Source organism: Nycticebus coucang, chromosome 11, assembly GCF_027406575.1.
Source record: "Nycticebus coucang isolate mNycCou1 chromosome 11, mNycCou1.pri, whole genome shotgun sequence".
Classification (NCBI taxonomy): Eukaryota; Metazoa; Chordata; class Mammalia; order Primates; family Lorisidae; genus Nycticebus; species Nycticebus coucang.
Genome location: NC_069790.1, coordinates 112,257,140 through 112,281,329, shown reverse-complemented (window position 1 = coordinate 112,281,329; position 24,190 = coordinate 112,257,140). Strand labels below are relative to the sequence as shown.

Here is a 24,190-nt window from a genome sequence, read left to right as displayed (position 1 = left end):
AAAACTGAGGAAGAAGGAATCTTCCCCAACACATTCTATGAAGCAAACATCACCCTGATACCAAAACCAGGAAAAGACCCAAACCAAAAGGAGAATTTCAGACCAATCTCACTCATGAACATAGATGCAAAAATTCTCAACAAAATCCTAGCCAATAGATTACAGCTTATCATCAAAAAAGTCATTCATCATGATCAAGTAGGCTTCATCCCAGGGATGCAAGGCTGGTTTAACATACGCAAGTCCATAAACGTTATCCACCATATTAACAGAGGCAAAAATAAAGATCACATGATCCTCTCAATAGATGCAGAAAAAGCATTTGATAAAATCCAGCATCCTTTTCTAATTAGAACACTGAAGAGTACAGGCATAGGTGGCACATTTCTAAAACTGATTGAAGCTATCTATGACAAACCCACAGCCAATATTTTACTGAATGGAGTAAAACTCAAAGCTTTTCCTCTTAGAACTGGAACCAGACAAGGTTGTCCTCTGTCACCTTTACTATTCAACATAGTGCTGGAAGTTCTAGCCAATACAATTAGGCAAGACAAGGAAATAAAGGGAATCCAAATGGGAGCAGAGGAGGTCAAACTCTCCCTCTTTGCTGACGACATGATCTTATACTTAGAGAACCCCGAAGACTCAACCACAAGACTCCTAGAAGTCATCAAAAAATACAGTAATGTTTCAGGATATAAAATCAATGTCCACAAGTCAGTAGCCTTTGTGTACACCAATAACAGTCAAGATGAGAAGCTAATTAAGGACACAACTCCCTTCACCATAGTTTCAAAGAAAATGAAATACCTAGGAGTATACCTAACGAAGGAGGTGAAGGACCTCTATAAAGAAAACTATGAAATCCTCAGAAAGGAAATAGCAGAGGATATTAACAAATGGAAGAACATACCATGCTCATGGATGGGAAGAATCAACATTGTTAAAATGTCTATACTTCCCAAAGCAATCTACCTATTCAATGCCATTCCTATCAAAATACCAACATCATACTTTCAAGATTTGGAAAAAATCATTCTGCGTTTTGTATGGAACTGGAAAAAACCCCGTATAGCTAAGGCAGTTCTCTGTAACAAAAATAAAGCTGGGGGCATCAGCAGACCAGATTTTAGTCTGTACTACAAAGCCATAGTGCTCAAGACAGCATGGTACTGGCACAAAAACAGAGACATAGACATTTGGAATCGAATTGAAAACCAAGAAATGAAACTAACATTTTACAACCACCTAATCTTTGATAAACCAAATAAGAACATACCTTGGGGGAAAGACTCCCTATTCAATAAATGGTGTTGGGAGAATTGGATGTCTACATGTAAAAGACTGAAACTGGACCCACACCTTTCCCCACTCACAAAAATTGATTCAAGATGGATAAAGGACTTAAATTTAAGGCATGAAACAATAAAAATCCTCCAAGAAAGCATAGGAAAAACACTGGAAGATATTGGCCTGGGGAAAGACTTCATGAAGAAGACTGCCATGGCAATTGCAACAACAACAAAAATAAACAAATGGGACTTCATTAAACTGAAAAGCTTCTGGACAGCTAAGGAGACAATAACCAAAGCAAAGAGACAACCTACACAATGGGAAAGGATATTTGCATATTTTCAATCAGACAAAAGCTTGATAACTAGGATCTATCGAGAACTCAAATTAATCCACATGAAAAAAGCCAACAATCCCTTATATCAATGGGCAAGAGACATGAATAGAACTTTCTCTAAAGACGACAGACGAATGGCTAACAAACACATGAAAAAATGTTCATCATCTCTATATATTAGAGAAATGCAAATCAAAACAACCCTGAGATATCATCTAACCCCAGTGAGAATGGCCCACATCACAAAATCTCAAAACTGCAGATGCTGGCGTGGATGTGGAGAGAAGGGAACACTTTTACACTGCTGGTGGGACTGCAAACTAGTACAAACTTTCTGGAAGGAAGTATGGAAAACCTCAAAGCACTCAAGCTAGACCTCCCATTTGATCCTGCAATCCCATTACTGGGCATCTACCCAGAAGGAAAAAAATCCTTTTATCATAAGGACACTTGTACTAGACTGTTTATTGCAGCTCAATTTACAATCACCAAATGTGGAAACAGCCTAAATGCCCACCAACCCAGGAATGGATTAACAAACTGTGGTATATGTATACCATGGAATACTATTCAGCCATTAAAAAAAATGGAGACTTTACATCCTTCGTATTAACCTGGATGGATGTGGAAGACATTATTCTTAGTAAAGCATCACAAGAATGGAGAAACATGAATCCTATGTACTCAATTTTGATATGAGGACAATTAATGACAATTATGGTTATGGGGGGGGAAGCAGAAAGAGGGAAGGAGGGAGGGGGTTGGGGCCTTGGTGTGTGTCACACTTTATGGGGGCAAGACATGATTGCAAGAGGGACTTTACCTAACAATTGCAATCAGTGTAACCTGGCTTATTGTACCCTCAATGAATCCCCAACAATAAAAAAAAAAAATATTGTAACACTCAAATCATGTTTGACTTCTGCAATTATAGGAGCTGCTCAGACGTGACTTGTATTCATCTTTGATTATCAGTATATATTGAGTATTATAATTTTAACGCAGTTTTTTCCTTTCTTAAAATATGCATGCATTTTTGGCACCCTCTGTATATACAGGAAATAAACTATATAATTCACATAGCAATGCCAAGTCAAATAATTTGCTGAAGGTCTCAAAGCATGTGACAAAGCAAATGTTTGATTTTGCCGTAAAGCTTCAGATTATTTGACTGCAGAAATATCTGAGAGCGCTCCATTCCACTTGCTTCCATTGTTACCATTAAGAAACAATCCCCTGCAGGACACAACCACTGGCCCACTCCGCCTTGCCCACCTGCCCTTGGATATTTTATGCTCCATGGAATGAAAAGCTGTGAAGATCTGCTGAGAGCTTTCTGAAAAGAATGGGAAGGAGAGTTCTGGAAAGGAAATGAACTAAGAGTACAACATCACTTATTTTCCAATGTGAATCTGTGTAGCTTCTGATCCATCTGGGCCTTGGTTTAGACCTGAGACTTGGTGAGATCCAACTGGCTTCTTCACTAAACTGAGAGTGGCACCTACAGCTGTGCAGTAAGGAACATTCCCAAGCTGTGAGGAGGAAGCTTCCAAGAGTGAAGCCACTTGGAGCATGCCATCTCTCTGCCTCTGCTTCTCTTTGCTCACCAGCTCTTTTTGGAGGCTGACAATGCTCCATGCAACCAACTTGAAGAACCTCTAGGGCAAGGTTACCCTGTACCTTCTGCTGAGGAACAATGCTTGAAATACAACAAAGCCTCCTGCAGACCTTTCCTAGCACTGCAGCTTCCCCATTGCTCTGCAAGGCTTTAGCAGGCAAAGCCACATCACTCTCCAGGGCTGGAATGAAGCCCAGTACATGCAGACCTAGCCTTGCAATTGAATTCCTATCTTAGCAGCAGTGTACCAGCTTCCTGGTTCAGGAGGTACAACGTATGTGGAAAGAGTATCCACCAAGAACCAGAAAACCTGAGTTCTGGTCCCATTTCTGTCAGTGAAGTGGGCAAATCATTTTACCTTTCTGGACCACAATCACCTGAACCATAAATACAGGTGTAGGACTGGATCCCTAAGGTCCTTCCTTTCCACCTACATGATCCCCATGACTCTAGGTATTGGGGTAAGAAGGTGTCATTCTCTTTGACTTGCTCTAGACTGGCCATCACTTATTTTGTCAAACATGAGCTACCTGGGGAGAGGATGCTGTTTCTCACCTCCTGACATGCACAGAAGGACTGGTGGATGAGACCATTAGAAGTCATTATTTGACATCAATGTGCATATGAGGCTCAGCTCTAAATTGCCTTAACTTTCAATGTGGAAGGATTGGGACTCAGCTGTTTAAGGGTCTGGAAGAAATTGGCTCCTGAATGAAATCTCTCTGGCTTCTGCCCTATCTGATCCAAGCCAATGCCATGTTAATTAGCAGAGGGAGAAGCTTGGGGTCACAGCCAGAAGATCAGGCGAGCCTGCCACCTGCTTTGGCTTATGTTTCCATATGCTTGGCACCATTTTTCAGCTTGGCCCTGATCTTTCTTTGAGATTAAAACCTAAACCCAAGTGATTTTTGCATGCTGTCACTTCACCACTGGGTCACTAAGCATGTACATAGCTTTATATGGATAAAACAGTTGTACGTATGTTTACAATATGACAGGTATTGTTCTAGGCTTTATAAATGTTTGCTCTTTTAATTTTTGGAGCAACCTCAAGTGGTTTAGAACATGAGGCACAGAGAGGTTAAATAATTTGGCTGAGGTCACACAGTTAGTCGTTTCTCATTACAGCCATCTCACATGCCTGTGTGTTACCTCTCCACGTGGACTGAAATCAATATATGTAGAGAAGCTCTCTCTTCCCCAGAAGGGCCCTATACACAGTGGTGCTTAAATACAATTTATCAACTAGCTGGTGAGATTGGGAGAAGAGGTTCTATCATTATCAAACGTGGCCCCACAGAGGTTCCCGGTGGCCTTCAAACTCATTTCTAGTTAGTAAAATCTTGTTGCTTACTGCTTCACAGAGCTAGAGAAACCTGTTGCAACCTGTACATACCTTCACCTATTATTTGTGTCAGGGACAAGGGTGACGCCTCCATGGAGGGACATGAGTCTTCTTTGAGGAGGATGGAGAGGTCCAGAAAGGAAATGAATCATGATCAGGGCATTAACTCTCTTCAAGGGGAATCCCTGTCATTTCTCAACATGTCAGACTCTAAACCTAGGGACAGAGTAAGCAGAAGACCCTCAGGAGCTCAGCATGGAGCTTGGCCTGTCCACGATGTCCTCTCCACCTTCAGCCTCTCCCAACCCTCTTCTCACCGAGTGGATCTCTGCCTAGGAGCCCTCTAAGGTCCACTTTCCTCCTGAGGATTTGAGGAACAATAATTGTTCATTCCTCTTCCCTCAATCCCCTTTGAATTTGGGCTCTAATGAGAAACAAACCAAAGAAAGGAGGCAGATGGGAGAAATCTGCCAGCATCATCATGGGCAAGGCTAGTGTGGTGGCTGGGGCATGGTCCACTGTCCCTTGCCAGGATCACTAATGCTTCCCCCCAGGCATATGTTTTAGGATTTGCCCATGGGAATGTTGTAGAGGGGATGGGGACATATGGGTGGGCCAGAGAAACAAAGAAAAAAATAGGCCCCCAAATTGGCCTCTGAAGCTGGCCTGGGTCTTGGGACTTGACCCCAGGAATGCTGACCTCATGGAGAAGTGAGACTGGGGAGGGACCCTAGAGGGTGCCAGGCCCCACAGCATGGCCTCCTTTCCCAATCTCAGCATCAGAGAAGGAAGTTACATGTCCTTTGGCATATGGGTCCTCCCAAAGATGGGGTGAAGTTTCCCACTTTACGAAGAAGGGTGGGGGTGGCGGGATAGAGAGTGGCTGTCCAGCTTCTCTTAGCCACACTAACTCAGAGGCCATGATGAGCTGTGACCCAGAGGCTTTTTGGAAATATGATTTTGATGGAACTTGTGATATTAAGAGCTGAGCCAGAGCGTGTCATTACATTAATTAATTATTATTTTAAATAATTTATACCTGAGAGTGGGGCAGAAACTTTAAGAAGAGATTTCTAGGTTGGAAGGACATAGCTCTTGGCATTCCTTCCTACCCAGGGCCAAAACTAGGAGGTCAAATATCATACTATATTTACATTTTTAACTTTAGGTAAAGCTGCTTAAGCATCTTTTTAGAGAAAGGGGACTTTTTGCTTCATTCACAACAGAGTTTAGTTACATGGGGATATATAAAAACGGAAATGTATTAATGGCATGCGAAATCCTAAACTAGAATGAATAAATAAGGACTTGGCATTCTGCTTCTGAAAAGTTGCCAACTTTAGGTTTGGGAGCAGCTTCATTTGATAGATGGATATTAGAAGCTCTGTTAGAGGTAGTGATAAAAATAGGGCAAGTTTGCTCAATTCCTCCTCTAGCCTCAGTCATTAGCTCCCCTGAGAGGCTGCTCCTGACTCCCCAGCACAGAGGAGTCTGTAACCCCTTGTCTGTATGCCCACAGTCCCCTCTGTTATGGCACTAGTCACCTGCTATTCTGCTCATCTGGGCACCCAGCTGCCTCTACCTCTTGCCTGGGTGGCCCTTAAGAACAGAGGCCATATATGTTTTTATCTGTGTGTCCTGGGTGATCACACAATACCTAGCACACAGTGGGCACCCAATCAATGTTTATTGAGTTAAACTTGGTATGTAAGGCCAACTAGATAACTAAAAAGTTGTCTCCAGGTATCTGAAGGACTATTGGAGGAAGAAGATACTGAGTTTAATTTTTATCGTTTTAGCAGGAAGGATCCGAGTCCAATAAGTCAAAGTTACCAAAACTCTGAAAATAAAGAGCAAAAAACCAACTGTAGTAACCAACCTAGTAAGGGCCCCAGCCATTATGGAAATCTCTATGGTGAGATAGGAAGTGACCAGATAGCTGCTATCAAAGATACTTACAACAAGGTATGTGCCATCACAGTGCCACCACAGTGCCACAAAGTGATGTCTGAGTGCTGAGGAGTCTGGTTTTAGTTAAATTGACTCAAAAAGGTTTCCAGAAGATGCTGACTGTAAGCTGAGATTTGAGGAAAGCTTTGGGCTTCCACAGGCAGAGGCAGGTAGCATTACTGAGGCTGTAATGTGTGAGTGGGGGACAAGGCCTGTGGCTGAAGGGACGTGAGCCAAGACTGTGGCTGACATTAAACTCCAGGCTGGAAACATTGGCTTTTATTCCATAAACCACAGGGAGTCACAGAATATTTTTCATCAGGGAAATGACACGGTAACAAGTATATTTTAGAGAGACAGTATGTTGTAAAGGATGAATTTAGTGGAAACGGGGGAAATGAACATTTATGGAGTCCCTATTTTTTGCTAGATGCTTTTCTATATATTAACTCATTTCATCCACGCAACAACCCTACAGGGTAGGCATGCATCTCAATTTTACAGATGAGAAAATATAGGCTCAGAAGTTGGCAACTAAGTGGTGGGACAGAGATTTCCACCAAGGGCTAAATGGCTCCCAAACTACTGCAACAGTAATAAGAGCCCAGATAGCACTCAGGGAATGGAAATGAATGAATGGGCTGTAAAAAATATTGCCAAGGAAACACTGACAGATATTGACAATTGACAATTGATGGAAAGGTAAGGATGAAAACAGAAAAGTGAAAAATTACTCAGGTGACAAACTGATCTTTGAGTAAATGAAGAAAACTAGGTCATTTCCTTGGGGGAAGGGAAAAATAGGCTCTGACATCTGCTGGGCATCTGCAGTCAGCCAGGCGCACTTAGCACGTAAACAGTATGTGCTTAAAGGATGAGTCCACTTACAGGCATGTTTGAGGTTCCAGAGGGTGGGAATGTCTAAGGAACAGTTGACAACACGAGTTGTCAATTCCATACACATGTTCCAGATTCATATGTGCAGAGATAATTAGCGCTGTGAGGGTGAGTGTTGTTGACAGGTGACATGTTTATAGGGAAAAATAAAAGAGGGTCAAAAGCCACATCTACAGATAGAACAAAAGGCACAGAAATCAGAAAAGGCAGGGAGAAAAGAAAAATTCATGATGTCTTGTCATGGAAGACAAGACATGAAAGTTTCAGGAGAGATGGAGACAGGTAAACCACAGGAAGGTCAGGAAGAGAAGGTCAAGGAGAGGTGACAGGTGGAACGTGTAAGCACAAGCATATCTCCAAGAAAGCAGCCTCGGAGACATGGCAGGAAGAGAGAGCAGCCTCCAGCAGGTGCAGCTGGGCTAGTGGGGGAGCTCTGGGAGTAATAAGTAAGGATTGTTCTTTTTTTGCCTCATGAGCCCTGACCTTTGCCTCTTGTCTCAAAACATGAAAATGTTCATATATTAGCTGAAGAGATTCATTTTCCTATTTCTCTAAGAGCTATCTCATGAACAGAACCAGCCTCCTCCTTTCTGCCACCCCGAGAACAACACTCTTTGTCTAGCATGGTGAGGTGTCTGTGCAGGGTCATCTTATCCTATCAGGTCACAAGCTGTTTGAGGATCATAAATATGTCAAGAAGTTAATTATGATTTGGTTGATAGTACTGCATGATAATTAAACTCCCAGCTTCAGAGTCAAATAGATTTGAGTTTGAATCCTGGCTCTGGGAGCTGTCTGACCTTGGCCAAGGTATTTAAACTCTCTAAACCAGTTCTTAGAACGGCAAAGAAGGTAGGAGTTGGTGCTTAATGGAGCACACATTAATAAAAATGTTCTAAGTCCTCGTTAGGTGCCAGGCACAGTTCTAAGCATTTTATACATCGACTCATTTAATTCTCACAACCACCCTATGAGGCAGACAGGATTTGACAGGTGGTCAAAGGGAGGGATATAAAGAATAAATTTGCCCAAGGTTGCAGATCTTTGACTTTCATTACATCTGGGCTTGAGGTTAAAATTGTGGTGGGAGAAGTGACTCTCTTTTGCTGTCTTTATCTGCTTTCCTCAGGTCCCAACCCAAACAAGCATTTGCTGCTTCTTGTTGGCGGAAGCAGAGGAAGACCCCATGGCTTTTGGATGTGAACACTTGCAGGTGAGCGAGCCTGCATCTGCCGAAGCTTAAGTCCTCATCCCAGGTGGCCTGCCCAGTACACTTTTTTTCTTCCACACTTCCTAGGAACATAGAAGAAAGAGTAGGAATCTGTCTGAAACCTTTAGATTAAGGCTCCACCATTTAACTCCATGACTGTCAGCTTGTTCCACGGCTCTCCGACTCTAGTTAATTATCTACCAAATTAGAGTGGAAATGCTGACCCTAAAGGACCTCTAGGAAGATGGAAGGACACCATGTTGGAACAGCCCATCCTCTTCCTCTCTGCCTCTTCCACCTGCCTCCTAAGGGGGCCTGAAGGTCATATGAAACAACCCCCTCTTTAAAGGCTCTATGAACTGTAAAGTGTTACCCAAGTCATAAATGATCCTCTTTCCACCTTTCACAAGTGACCAACACCTTCCTTCCCAAGAACTGTGGAAGGGGAGATTGATGATGTCCTCTTTTCTACTGAAGATACAGAATTCTTTTGTTTTTAATGTGTGCATTTAAAGGTGTCGGTCATGAAAAGGAAAACAGCAAATTTATCGCACTAATTGAACTAGGTGTCTGATTCTTCTCTCAGATTGTGAGCAGCTCGGAGGCCGGAATGGGTCTTATTTTATCCTTGCTTCCGCAGCATCCAGGACTTAGTAGGCACTTACCGATTGGTTATCCCTTTAATAACTAATAAGCCGTGGGCATGTCTGTGTGATTCACTAAAGTGGGGATGGGCTTGCTTCTTTCACAGCCACATATGGGACATCCCTGCCCTTTTGATGATATCTATAGATAGTGTGAGAGTATTTTCAAACCCCAAGCAAAAACACAGGAGGGAAACATGATCCAATGGCAGGAAAGTGTGTTTGAAATCAGGAGGGCTCCGGAATATCAGGGAGGGACAGCAGCTTCGCACGGTCCCTCATTCTCCAATTACTTTAGACCTGGTGATAAAACACAGGCCATTAGCCACGTGCCCCAGCAGCGGGGTTCTGTGAGGATGCCTGTGTGTGTCTACTAGAGCAGAATTCCTGACAGCTCGGGCCAGCCAGGTCCTTACGCCATCTCCAGGGTAAGGCTTTGAGACCCCCTCCTCCCAAGCCCCTCTCCCCTAATCCCTTAAGGCCCTGTTCAGTGTGGATAGCTGAATAGTCCAGCCTTGCCAGGCTTCATATGGTTCACTCACAGTGAAGTGCAGAGATGCTTCCCTGGGCATGGGTGTACCTGGCTGCACAGCGTGGGGCTGAGGAAGCCCCTGAGCCTTGGCTGTCTGATGAGGGCCAGTTCTCAAGTCTCTGGGACCCAGAAGGAGCTGGCATCCTAAGTCCTGTTTGCACATTCTAACTTGCTCACTGAGGATGTGGCCTTGGCCTGCCTCAAGGGGCCCCTGGGTCTGGTCTGGTACCCCAGTCAGGCCCGTCCTCCAGGCCCTGGGACCTATAATATGTCTCGGTCATCCAAGAGGTGGGAGTGACAAGGAGCCTTGGGAGAGTGGAGGCTCCCATCCCTGCTTCCTTGGGTCTGGCTTCTCACCTGTCACTGACCCCTCTACTCTCAACACTCCCAACTCCCTACCCCCAGGGGAAGGAGAGAGAAGATTCCCCTCCACTTCTGTCTGCTCTGCCTCTCACTTGTTTCCTGGGAGCAGCTTTGAAGCCTAATAGGAGGGGTCTCTCCATTTACTTCAGAAACCAGCATTTTTCTTTGATTTATGACTTGTTTCAAGGGCCAAAAGCTTGCCTGACAAGTTCCCTTTTTCTGAGGCTTACCAACCTCTAGAAGAACATCCTAGAAGAGCCACAGGGAGGGAGGCTTTTGAAGCTGCTTCAGAAATTACCTAAGTTTCCATGGCAATCAGGCACTGTGGAGTCACCACCACATTCTGGGTCTTTCTGTTTTCCACTGAAGGGTGTTGGAAAAACCTGTTATTTCTCAAAGACCACCCCAGCGGTGGCGTTTGGCCACCCTGTCCTCTCGGGTGGGTGTCTCCTGCCTGCCCTCCCCCACCCCACCTCACTTGCGGATGGTCATGTGGAAGCAAGAGACCCTAGCTCCAGGCAGTGTACAGTCATTGCTGCCCCAGGGAAGACAGGGTCCATGCCAAGAGGTGGAGACCTCAGGGTGTCAGGGGCCCAGTCTGGGTCTGGCTATACTCTTGCAATAATTCAGACATGTCTGTGTAGGTGGGAACAGGACAGCCAGGAGGGCACCAGGCTGTGGAGAAATCACTCATCCTAAGTGAGAACTCAAAATCATTCCCGCCACGCTCAGCCTGGACAGTGAGGCCCCAAACCAGGCCTCCCTGTGCAGTAACAGGGCGTTGCTGTTCTGCTATCTCCCTGTCACTTCCAGAACAGCCCTGCCCAAGTAAATATTTGATTGTCCATTACAGGAACTTCCCAAAAATATCCTTCAACTCTTCCATTAAAAGCATCAACTGAGGAAGTGTATCAGAAGAAGTCAGGAATGATCTTCAACCAGGTTGCTACAGTTAAACACCCATAGCCCAAGGGTGTTTGAAAAGTCCCTTGAAAAGCTCTGATCTCTGAATTTTTGTTTAAAGGGAGAAGAATGGTACTTTAAGAGGATAGTCAGACGTTCTCCTCATTTGTTGGCAAATTAATAAACTTCTCTTTCCTTTTTCTCAAAAAAAAAAAAAAAAAAAAAGCATCAACTGACAGCATGTACCCCAACGTACTTTGAATCCCCCCTTCAGAAGCCTCACCTTGCCATTCCTACCAACCTGGACATGATCATTCTTCTTGCCCGATCTTAATCAAATGGCCACCATGAAATAATGGCCTTAAATGAAACTCAATTCTCAATAAATCTGATCTTCCCTCTTCCCTCTGAGACTCCACCAAGGTTTTGCAAGGTGGTGTTCTCCCTATCACAATGGCAATAAACTCAGTTTTGTCTAATTAACAGGTTATGTTTCCAGTATTTGGGGAGTCAGCTCTTGATGCAAGAAAGGGGCACATGTGTTTCATGTGATTATTCAGTCATCAAAGACTGAGGGTGGTCTTAAGCACAGCAGACATGGCCTGAGTCGGGGAGAAGGGACTTTCCAGGCAGAATAGATTTCTTGAGATCTCCGGAAGCCCCTCCAGCAAAAGGCTGCAGCATTCTGGGGTCAGACCATTTGACAGTGGGTCAATCTAGTGGCAGAGCTGGCTTCTTGGGTATTTGGTCTGTGCAGCTGTCTGCTTGCTTTAAAACTTTGTTGTCATGGGCGGCGCCTGTGGCTCAGTCGGTAGGGCGCCGGCCCCATATACCGAGGGTGGGGGGTTCAAACCCGGCCCCGGCCAAACTGCAACAAAAAAATAGCTGGGTGTTGTGGTGGGCGCCTGTAGTCCCAGCTACTCGGGAGGCTGAAGCAAGAGAATCGCTTAAGCCCAGGAGTTGGAGGTTGCTGTGAGCTGTGATGCCACAGCACTCTACCAAGGGCCATAAAGTGAAACCATCTCTACAAAAAAAAAAAAACTTCGTTGTCACTTGAAATTGTTAAAAAGTTTTTAAATTCTTAATAATGTTCAAACAAGGACTCCTGGGTTTTCATTTTGCACTGGGCCCCACAAATTGTGTAGCTGGTCCTGGTTGGAGGAGCAGGACACTCCCCTGCTGTGCAGCCCTGGAACACCCCAGGGGGCACATGGCAGCCCCGGCCCCGCCCCGGCCTCCTCAGGCATGGACACAGCGTTCCCACTCACTGAAACCAGGAGTGGTGGAGGGAAGACGTCCAGCTGTAGATACTCTGAGTAGTCAGAGACACTGGTAAAAGTCACACAGTATCAAGTGGCTGCCCAGGGAAAAGTCCAGGGCAATCTGAGAAGCATAGAGAGGGCAGGGCAGAAGCTCACTCCCCTCCTGGGTCCCTTGCACTGGCTACTCATTTGCCAGGCACAACCCAGCCCAAGTATTCCTACAGCTTCCTGCCCCTGCCATTCAAGTCTGTCCAGGCACTGGACTTCATGCTGAGAGGCCTCCACACCCTCTCCAACGACCATGTCCTGTCCCAGTCTCCTTTCACCTTTATTTTCCTCCCTAGTTCTTGTTACTTAACATCACATCATATATTTTTTTGTCTGTCTCTCCGACTAAACTGTAAGCTCATGAGGACTTTTGTCCTATTCCCCATCATATCCCAAGTGCTCAGGAGTGTCTGGCACATAATAGGCAATCAGTGTTTGTTGAATGAATGAGTGGGGGTGACTAGCCAGAGAGATTCCACCTTCCTCCTCCCCATGGCATGCAGTATGTTTGTGAGGCATTAGTAGTGATGGCGTGAGGCAGCTCAGGGAAGACTGTCACACAACGAAGGTGGTTATTAACTAAAATAAAAATATTTTACAATGTATTGATAACAATGCCAGGTACGGCTATAAGCCTTTCACAAGACTTAACTATAATACAATTCTCAGTTATGCTTGAAGTGGCTTCTGTGATTGACCCTCTTTTGTGGATGAGAAGATGAAAGCAAGGCATGAGAGGTGGGTAAGCAACTTTCCCAAGACCATGGGGCTAGTCCCAGAGGCCTTTGGTCCTGGACTAGTTCTCCAGAACAAAATCATAATCCTCTCCTTCAGCTGCATGATTCTACTTCACCCCTGGCTGCATGGCAAGGAATGGAAGGCAGCTCAAGTGCAAGTATAGACAAGGGTCGGTGCCTCCCAAAGAAGCCGCGGATGCCTCCCTTTCACCTCCTTCCAGAGTCTGCTCTGTCTTCACATTTCCAGGTGGCAATTCACTAACAAAGCATGTCCTGTGCTGGTGACTATGTGGCACTGTGGCTTTGGTGAATGTTTGACAGGAGGGTTATGCAGCATTATGGAGTGGCCTTCATGGATCAGATTTGGGTTTACAGGGCCAAGGCTGCCTACTGTTCTCTTTTGAAGCCCACGTCCATAATAGGGCCTGGTCCCACTGCATGGCAGATGTGTAACTCCAACTTCATTGAAGGTCTGCTCCAACTTCAAAGTAAAATGAAGCCTTCCTGGGCTGCTGGAGTAATTGATTCATCCACTCCCTCTCCATTAGACAAGCCTGGTTGTTATTTTTCAACCTTCCTGACATTGTGTCTCCTGCCCCAGACATCTTTTACTGACCCAATGTATCCCTCCAAGACTTGGTTTGACTGTAATTAGCAAAAATGCTAATAAATATTCAAATATGCACCTTCCAAGGGATAAAACATATTCTAGAGTCTGAAATAGTTTGTGAACCTCTGCTCAGGGTCTTGAAATAAAGATTTTAAGACAGTCAGAAGAGTTGTGATGGTCCAGTGAAATCTTAGCTACAACTATAAAAGCAGACTAGCAGGGTAGCAGATGGGTTTTATATCAGAGTTTCCCTTGGTTGGGCATGACAAATTATGGACACTTCACTGCCTGTTAGAAGGAACTTCACTGAGGCTATACGTATGACAGTAACAACTACCATTTATTGAGGGCTTATACAAGCTTTGCATCACGGTAGGTCATTGGACTATTAAATTTATTCCCTCTCCTTAGAACATTTCACTTACATGGTTCTTCACTCCATGTGTCCCTCTCTGACCCATGAGCCCTGAAATCATGACATGGAGTCATGATGTGGGAGGCACAGTGCCTCCTGGACTTACAGGAACACAGCCCCAGCTGTGGAATAACAGCGTGAAGAGGCTGGAAAGGAAAGGCCGATAGGGAAACCTGGACATTGTTCTACTTTATAGGATCCCTGAAATCACTTTTCTGCTTAAAATAAACAGTCCCCCCAGGCAAGGCTCCCATTGCCTTGAACTTTTCCTTTTAGGGTTCTGGTTTTCATAATTGTTAGGCCTCTACCAAACAAGGTCTTTGTCTATGAGAAGAGGGCCATTATGCTGAGTGTCTGGGAGTTCACGGCACAGCTCAGCTGCTCTCTGGTGAGCTAGGTGGAGCAGGTCCAGATGCCAGACACTTGGCATCACTGGTTTGCAAATCACTGCAATCACTCAAACATAATGGCCTGAGCTGCTTCAGGGCATTCTCTTCCTTCTCCCTGACTGGCTGGGAAGGTATAAAAGGTCACACTGATCACAGGTGGTAGAAAAAGAAACTTTAATGATTTCCTTTTCTCATTAGCACCCATGCCCTTGGTTCTGGCCATGACATCCTCCATGTGCCCCTTTGTGCTTTAGGGAGGGAGGGGAAGGAAAGAGGGAGCACGGCAAGGGACACGAGGCAATGGAGAGAGAATCTAGGAATGCTGGCACCTGCTTAGAACTGCACAACAGGAGTCGTGCCCATGTGGGAAGAAGCATGTGGCAGGGTCACAGGGATCTTCAACGTGGGGTGCTGAAGACAGAGGCGGCAAGTGGGCTGCAAGAATGCAGGCTAGGCCCCAGGCCGGGTTCCAGCTCCGGTCTGCCACCCACTAGCCGGGTGACCTAGGACAACTTGACATAAATACTCCTACCTGGAGACACAGGGAGGAAGAACTGGCTGGTCTCGGGCGCCCCTTCTATTATAGTAGTAGTCTATGAGTCCAAGCTACAGCCATAGAGGTCTCTATGAATTCCTGTGTAATTCATACTCTACCTCCAGAAAGAATTTGAGACATTTTATAGCAGAAGTACAGACACTAGGACTGTTAGAATAGAGACAAAAAAGAGGATACAGAATGCCACGAAAGGGAGATGATTAGACAGGAACAGAAGAAAAGATAGGGTACTTTTTGGAAGAACTGCTGCCCTACTAAAACAAAAACAAAATACTTTCTGCTTGCTGCACATAATCCACTTTTCTAATGCGTTTTTCCACAAGTATTTATTAAGAGTGCAAGATATTGTTCCCAGCATGGAGATCCCTTAGCGAGGGCATTCCAGACATGGCTCTGGGGCTCATCGAGCTTACATCTCAGTTCAGGGAGAGAGACAATGAACAATACAGAGTGTTAAAACATTTCAGACACCTGGTGCCCAGATCTTGGTTTCGGACACTTTTCTCCAATACAAGAAAACAGGGCTCTTTGGAGAAGTGGCTGATTCTAGGACAGGGGCAGGAAATATATCAGATGAGCCTAGAGTACCTTGTAGTGCCTGAAGCCATGTGCACAACCAAAAACAACCCCCAACAGAACCCCACACTGAGAATAGAGACAAAAAGACAAAAAACGACCAAAAACCAACCCCAAACAAAACCCCACACTGAGAGGGGTAAGTCGAGGGGGCACAAGAGCCACCTGAAATAGCTCCCAATGGCCAAAGCTGGGACAATGAGAGCAATGAAACCCAGTTGTGTTAGATGGTAACCCGGAATATAAAATAAATGTCCAAGAGTCTACAATGATATAAATAAATGACTGAATAAATAAATGAGTGAATAAATTAACAGGGAGAAATCTCACATAGAAAAGAATTCCAAATATTATTTTTTTTTTTTTGAGACTCTGGCATCCTGAATAGAATGGCATCATAGCTCACAACAACCTCAAGATCTTGCACTCAAGTGATCGTCTTGCCTCAGTTTTTCTATTTTTAGTAGAGACAAGGTCTTGCTATTGCTCAGGCTGGTCTCAAACTCTCTCTCTCTCTTTTTTTAAAGATATAGGATCTTACTCTGTCACCCAGGCTGGAGTGCAATGGTGCAATCACAGCTCACCTTACCCTTAAACACCTGGACTCAAGGGATCCTCCTGCATCAGCCTCCCAAGTAGCTGGGACTACCGGCGTGCAACACCATGCCTAGCTAATTTTTTAGGGTTTTTTGTACAGATGGGCTCTCTTACCCAAGCTGGTTTTGAACTCCTGATCTCAAGCAATCCTCCCTCCTCATTCTAGCAATGTTCTGGGATTACAGGCATGAGCCACCACACCTGGCTCAAATAATTTATGTGCACATTCCATCCGAAAGGAGCGTTTCCATCCTAGCACTCTATCTTAAAACCCCCACTCCTCAAACATGGGTTACACATTGTGGCTTCTTTCCAGTATGGAAATTGGGGGGAAAAGAATAATTTTTCCAATAGAGAAACATGACAAATGCTACTTCAGCTGAGTGGTCAGGGCAACATCAACAGTCATAAATTGTGTTGAAATGACACTCTGTCTCTGTGATCTGCCTCTTCCAAGCTCTAACCCAGTTTAAAACATCAGACCAGTACTCTTTAACATGGCCAAAGCCATCAAAACAAAGAAAGCCTAGGAACCTGTTACAGCCAGGAGGAGCCTAAGGAGAGATGAGAACTAAATGCAGTGTGGTGTCCTGGACGGGGACCTATGCTAGGAAAGGACCTCAGGTGAAAGGGAATCTAACTATGGACTTCAGTTAATAAAGGACCAAGGCTTAATCACTAACTGTAATAAATGTGCCATATTAATGCAATATGTTAGTAACAAGGGACATGTATGGATGGGTAACAGTAACTCTCTCTACTATCTGTTGCTCATTTTTTCTGTAACTCAAAAATTGTTCTAAAAAAAGATCAACTGAAATACAACACAGAAAATAGTATTCCATTGTGCTTATGAGAAAGAAAATAAAGCCAGTCTAGAGGTCAGACATGGAAGAAGTCAGAGACTCGCCTTCCTGCTGGCCTTGAACAAGAAAGCCTCCGTGACTTCTACAGGTACAAAGGGATGAATTATGCCAACATCATGATCCTGGAAGAGGTCTGCAAGCCTCCGATGAGATCCTCGACCCCAGTTGACATTATGAATAGAGTTTTGTGAGACCCTTGACAAAGAACCCAGTTATGCTATGCTGGAAATTCTGATCCATGGAATCTGTGAAGATAATTTTTGTCTTTTTGAGACGGCATCTCACTCTGTTGTCCAGGCTTAGAGTGCCAAGGCCTTAGCCTAGCTCATAGCAACCTCAAACTGCTGGGCTCAAATAATCCTCCTGGCTCAGCCTCTCACAGTGTTGTTTAAGATGCTAATAAATCAACCCAAACCAAAATACAACAACAACAACAAACATTTCAGTACAAATAGTGAAGTACGCTGCAGAAAATTAAAATAATTAAAATGTAGGGAGGATCTGGGAGGCTTCATGGATTTGGTGGTCAAGGAAGCCCTCTCTGTGGGGCTAGAATGTGAACTTCAGGAGAGAGATATCCATGAGGTATTGCGGGAAAATACTATGGACAAAGGGATCAGCCTACTCCAGGGCCTTGAAGTACAACCTCATGTCTTACACGAGACAAGGGCAGACAGGGTGGCAGGAGCGACTGAGTGTAGGGGGAAGGACAGAAAGGGAGGTGAGATGGGCAGCATGAGCCAGACCATCCTTCTAGGAGTTCAAGTTCAACTAGAAGCCACTGGACCACTGGCAGCTGAAGAATGACACATCTAATTTATAGTTTAAAAAAATGAAGCTAACCAGCTCTGAGAAGGACAGACACTAGAGTGGCCAGAGTGAAGCAGGCTGTCTAAGAGGTGGCTGTGGCTTTAGCCTAGAGTAGGATGACAGGCCTCGGAGCTGAACGGAGCTGGGGGTGACGGCATCTTCCAGGGAGTGTGAGAGAGTGTGTGAGCGGGTTTGGATGGACTGGGGCATGGGACGGATGTTTACACTCATCCTGGAGACCTGTATCCATGACGTGGTGCCGAGGTGCACCTCGAGGGAATCACGAGGACCCTTAGCAGTCACATGCTCCTCACCATGCTGCCTTTCCGCTGTGGCATCCCGACCCTGAGCTTCTGAATATCACTGATGATTCATCAAGACAGTTGCTGGCACCCAATGGTTCTGTGCCAGTCTGGGCGAGATTCTCCCCAGAAGGCCCTGCCAGGTGGTGGATCCTCTCCCCACCCTGCCACCCCAGGCCTCCTGGCCCAGCAAAGCTGCCCTACTTAATGAATCATCTCTTCTGGGCTAAGCGTTGATCAAACAATTTGTTGCTAGTTATTTCACAAGGTGTGAGGTGCCCTCATTCGAACCCAGAAATAGATAGATCAGGAGCAGAGAAGTGGCCAGTGCAGGCCATCTTCCTTCATATGGGAACAGAGAAAGGCCTATGAATAGAATTGCCCCATTTCATTTGGGCCCTCTGAAGTCACCTGCAATTCCATCTCTGGACTCTTGCCTAGATTTGCCTTTTCACTCTTGCTGTCCCTCCTACTTACCACACCCTTGCCTGGCCAACTCTGGACACTGCTGCTGCTGGCCCTACTTGTTCTTTTTACCTGCAGCCCAATCCACCCTCCTGGTCACCTGTCTGTACTCAGCTATAGGAGCCTGCGACTCCAACCTGGGTGCAAGTTAAGGCTGTGGGGCACTTTGTCCCATGCTGTGGTAAATCTCTGTAGTTTGAGTGACTGACTGTTCTCCTGTGTCCATGAGGTGCCTGTAATAGGCAGCCGATTCTCCAAATTCTTCAACAGGTCAACCCCTGGTGATTAGCTCCTGGAGGACAGGGACTGCTCAGGTTCTGAGAGTTGATGAAGGTTGACGCACCATCTCCAGGTGGATTCCCCAAGCTCTCAGAGTGGGGAAGGGCAGCTTCTGCCCCTGAGTTCCCTCCCCCCCTCCTTCCTCATGGTTAAGGCAGCGGCCCTGGGCTCTGGATTCCGGGGCTGTGTCTAGCCCAGTTGGAAAAGACTTCGACTACAGTAGGCAGGGACTGCCCTCCCACCCCTTCAAGTGTCATCTTCCAAAAAACACCAACATCCAAGGGATCAGCTCTTGGTGGTTTTGCTCTCCAGCCCCTTCTGCTGGAGCCTGGCCTGGCTGTAACCACAAGGCATGTGGATACCATTTCCCTCCCCAGACTCTTCCAGGAGGACATAACTTTACTGAGGACACAGTAACAAAGTGCCAGGATGGATGACAAGGCTAAACAGTCTGTGGATGAGATGGGTTTGCTCCGTCCCATCTCCACCCCTCTCCTTGAGGCTAACACTTTATCATAAAGTACAGTTTTGCCATTTAGGGAAACAGATTGACTGGACTAGAAAAGCAGATTTATTTGGGCCTCCCAGTAACCAGGGCTTGGGCGGGCCTTCCTAGTAAAAACTTAAGTTCCTTCATGGCACTTCCCTAGCCCTATCTCTTACTGAATAAGGTTTGGAGAAAAAGTCCTACAAGGCCAGGGTAAGAAAAAACAAAACAAAGAGAAAAGACCCAGGAGAGATCATGGCCAACCAATTCATCCCTAGTACCATAAAATGTTAGAGCTGGAATGAACTTTAAAGTTCATCTATTCACTGGTTCTCAATTCTGGTTGCTCACTAAAATCAACTCCAGAAGCTGTGCTTGGATTGGTCCAGCATGAGATCCGAGCATCAGTTCTTTTTCTTAATCTAGATTTGGAGGATAGAAGTGATTTTTGTTACACAAAGCTGAATTGCATCACGAAGTCTAAATATTTATATACTCATCATCTAAATAGTGTAGATTATATCCAATAGGCAATTTCTTATCTGCTAGTTCCCTCATTCCCTCCCTGTTCTGTGTCTCCTGTGTCCACCAAGTTACTCTGTACAGCTGTGTACGCCCCTTGCTCAGCTCCCGCTCAGTATCAGTATTTTCTGAAAGCTCTCTAGGTGACTGAATGTGCAGCGGCTGAGAAGCCCCACCTGGGCTTTCCACGCATTCACTGAATGCGAAGTAGCCTCGCATTCCCGATCAAGCCCAGGGCTCTCAGACGGCCTTCCCCAGAATCCTGGGCTGCTGAGAGAAGCCTCAGCAATGGGGGAACAAAGCTCCGGGCCCCCTCCCACCTTCACTGTCTGCCCCTACACCCTTGCAAGGGCGCCCAACAAGGTCTCGGGCGAGTGTGAAGTATCCCAATGACCCCACCAGCATCACAGCTATTGATCAGTGGCTGTCACTCGGTCCTGGCCCTTTATTGTCTGACCACTGGTGGTGGCCTGGCCAAGAAAGATAAACCATCCAATCATATTGTATTTCTCTGGACACAGACTTAGGCTATTCAGGAGGAAGTTGTCAAAAGGTTGACCAGAGATGGATCACCAGGGATGGAGCACCCAGGCAGGATCAGAGCCTCTTGCCTGGCCTGAAGAGAGAGGAGAACAGAAAAAATGTGTTTAGGAGCCTCAAATGCCACAAAAAAGGTTGAGATGAAAGGGAGTCAGACCCAGGGCCCGCCATATTCCTGCTCTGCCTGAGGCCTCTTCGCTCTGCTGTCCTCAGATTCCTGGGAGACATGTCAGAGCCTTAGGAAAGCCTTGTTTGACTAGAGCCCGTCTTTGTATGCCAAAAAGAGTCTCAGAACACCCACTACAGACATCTTACATCTTCTTACATTTTGGGGGTCCATGTGAGATTCTGACTGGAAAGGGGAAATAAGAAGGGTTCCACCTCGGAAATATAACGTGGATATAATCAGATCCGTTTCACTCCTTGTTTCACTGAGGGGACACTGGGGCACAGAGAAGCAAGAGTGGCTGATATTGTTGGCTTCTGTCTCTGTGGGAGACCAGAGGAAGAGTAGGGGAACTGCTAGAAAGAGCCAAGCTACCCGCTCCCTCCCCCAGCTTCTGCCATGGAGTGAAACATCCTGACCCTCAGGTGGCAGAGGTTTGGTAGCCCTGGGCATTACTCCTTGGAAAGCCATGGTTTGTCTTTGACACAGAACGACTGTGCTTCAAGGAAATAAGGGGCCTGGGCACGGTGGCTCATGCCTATAGTCCTAGCACTCTGGGAGGCCGATCCTTGAGCTCAGGAGCTTGAAACCAGCCTGAGCACGAGTGAGACCCCCCATCTCTACTAAAAGAGGAAAATTAGCTGGGCATTGTGGCAGGTGCCTGTAGTCCCAGCTACTAGGAAGCTGAGGCATGAGGACTGCCCTAAGCCTAAGAGTTTGAGGTCGCTGTGAGCTATGATGATGCCACAGCACTCTATCCTAGGGCAACAGAGTGAGACTCTATCTTAAGAAAAAAAGGAAATAAGGGTAAACCTCCAGGCCCTCAGTCTAATCCTACAAGTCTCTCCTTTTCCCCCATAGTTCATAGCCTAGTGCTCTCTGTATATACCTGGAGCGGCAAGCCCTTACTTCCCCAGCTTGACCTATAAATAAAAAGCCAGCATGGTGCCCTCCCTCTGCCTTCTGCCTCTGCTCAGAAATCCAGAGCCTAGTGGTTCACCAAAGGGACTCAAGTTAGGCATCTGCACAGGGCACTAAACCTAAATGACATTTCCATATATAAGATTCACTTTCCTTTCTTTCCATAAATATTTCTTATTCCCTCTGTCCAAGCCCAACTCTCCTTCTTTTTTTTTTTTTGGTAGAGACAGAGTCTCACTTTACTGCCTTCAGTAGAGTGCCAAGACGTCACAGGACTCACAGCAACCTCCAGCTCTTGGGCTTCCATGATTCTCCTGCCTCAGCCTCCCAAGAAGCTGGGACTACAGGCACCTGCCACGACGCCCAGCTATCCAATTCTCCTTCAATGGAGCCCCACTCAGTCCATCCAGCTACCATTTTCTGAAGAGTAGACTGTGGTGGACATGCCCCAATGGTCAACGTCAGCTTTGGACTGAGACTTAAACCAGAAGACCAAAAAACACATTTTAACTCTTCAGGGAAGGGAACAGGCACCAGACGCCTGGGTTAACTTTCATGTCCCATGAACTAGAACCTGTTCCCAGGTAGCTCTGCAGTTCTCAGGCACAGCAGATACTACAGGACTGGTCCTGTGGCCATTACTACAGCCATAGAGAGAGATGGATGTAAGATAGCATCCCACTACTTCCATATTTGAAAAGGGAGCACTTCAGCACCTACAAGTCAAGGGTGAAGATGGGCTTTGAGGGGACACTGTTCATAAAGCACCTGCTTCCCACACTGAAGTCAGAGCCTGTGTATGAAATGCCCAGATGCTTCCTGGGCGCAGGCTTCTTCTTCTGCTACAACCACAAGCCTCATCATCATTTCCATAAACATCTCTCTTCCATGCCAGGCAGTCAGATCCCCGGAGGGTGAGGACCATGCTTTATTTCCCTGTGCAACCCCAACAGCTGGTACAGTGGTGAGTAGCTAAGAATTTAGCTACAGAGAATGCTTGTGGACGAGAGATTGAGAGGAGCTCAGTCCAGTCATGGTCCCCTCTGTCACACCCTCTCAGCCATTCTCCCAGGACTCAAGTACCCACCCCACCCCAGCCCACGGCCTCACCTCCCATGAGGAAGAGCAGCCCTGCCACATACTGCATAAGGCCCCGGTCCCAGCAGCAGCCCAGCACACCGATGATCCAGCCAAAGAGGATGATGGCCACCGCCATACCCATGAAGCCGGCCGTCATTCTGCGCAGGTCTGTGGGAAGAGAGCAACAGTCAGTGTCCGCGCCTGGGACTCGGGGAGAGGGCCCTAAGGGCAGAAAGGCCACCCACCCTTTCAGAGAGGAGAGAGCCCCTGGGTGACCTGGTCCTCTTGTGTAAAATCATGCTACCACAGTTCAGGGAGACCATCACGTGACAGTGGCCACTGGTAAGGGCTGGAACTGGGACATGGATCCTCACCTATGTGGCTTCCCAGTCCCAACCCCAACATCGCTCAGAATCTCCAAGGCGCTGAGAATCAGAGAAATGGTTCAAGTTGGGCAGGGCTGGGCAGTCAGGCTGCACCTGCCAAGGCCCCAGCCCTTCCCTCCAGGCTTTGCTGGTCTCTCCAGGGCAGTGGTTCTCAACCTTCCTAATACCTCCCAATGCGGTGACCCTTTAATACAGTTCCTATGTTGTGATGACCCCCCAAGCATAAAATGATTTTCGTTGCTACTTCATAACTGTAATTTTGCTACTGTTATGAATCATAATGTAAATATCTGATATGCAGGATGTATTTTCATTGTTACAAAGGAGTTGCAACCCACAGCTTGAGAACCACTGCTCTAGGAGGTCAACTGTAAGGACAGGCTGTGGGTTTGGGGTTTTGATGCTTGGTCCTTCCGCTGTGCATAGGCTCGGGGCCCAGGCTTCCCCACATGGGGGCTGTGGGGTAGGGAATCATGCACCACGCGCTCCATGTGTGCCTGGAGCAGCCCCTTCTTGCACTAGTTTCTGCCCTTCCACCCTGGGACGTCCCAACTTTCTGAATCAACCCCTTCCCCACCCCATACCTGGCTGGCCCATCAGCTCTGGGAGGCAGAGGGTTGTCGGGAAAGGCAGTGGACTTAGCAGAAGGGAGAAGGCAGAGCTTCTGCCATGGCTCAGTCAGCCACTCAGCATCTGGCTCGGCCTGACGTCTCCCAGCTGCCCCCTGCACCCAGCGGCAGCCAGAGCTGCGTTCACACCTCCCTCCATGTGCCCCTGCACCCCAGGCCCAGCAGCTTCTGGCACCTTTCTCATCCTACATTCCTTCCCTACCTCATGCCACCCTCTCCTTCCACTGCCCCAACCCTTCTCCACACCTCCCCATCCAAGCCTGCGCCCCAGCCCAGCCCCACCCTGCTGGTGCCCACACAAGAGCAAAATCCTTTTTCCTGCATCTGCCCAGGGGTCTGGCCTCCCCCAGCGGGTTGCAGAACAGCCTGAAGAACCCTATAGCCATTTCCCTCTCTCAAAGGGAAAGGTGGGAGTGGGAGGTGATGGGAAGGGGTCCTGAGAACATGCAAGA

General features: G+C 46.6%; 1 protein-coding gene across 1 annotated transcript in view; it reads right to left on the bottom strand.

The window, feature by feature from the left end:
- Nucleotides 1–24,190, bottom strand: part of TMEM178B (transmembrane protein 178B) — a 378,707-nt gene that overhangs the window by 17,668 nt on the left and 336,849 nt on the right. Inside the window, exon 3 of the mRNA XM_053553609.1 lies at nt 22,754–22,891. Coding sequence (XP_053409584.1) covers nt 22,754–22,891 — 138 coding nt within the window. The remainder of the gene's footprint in view (nt 1–22,753; nt 22,892–24,190) is intronic.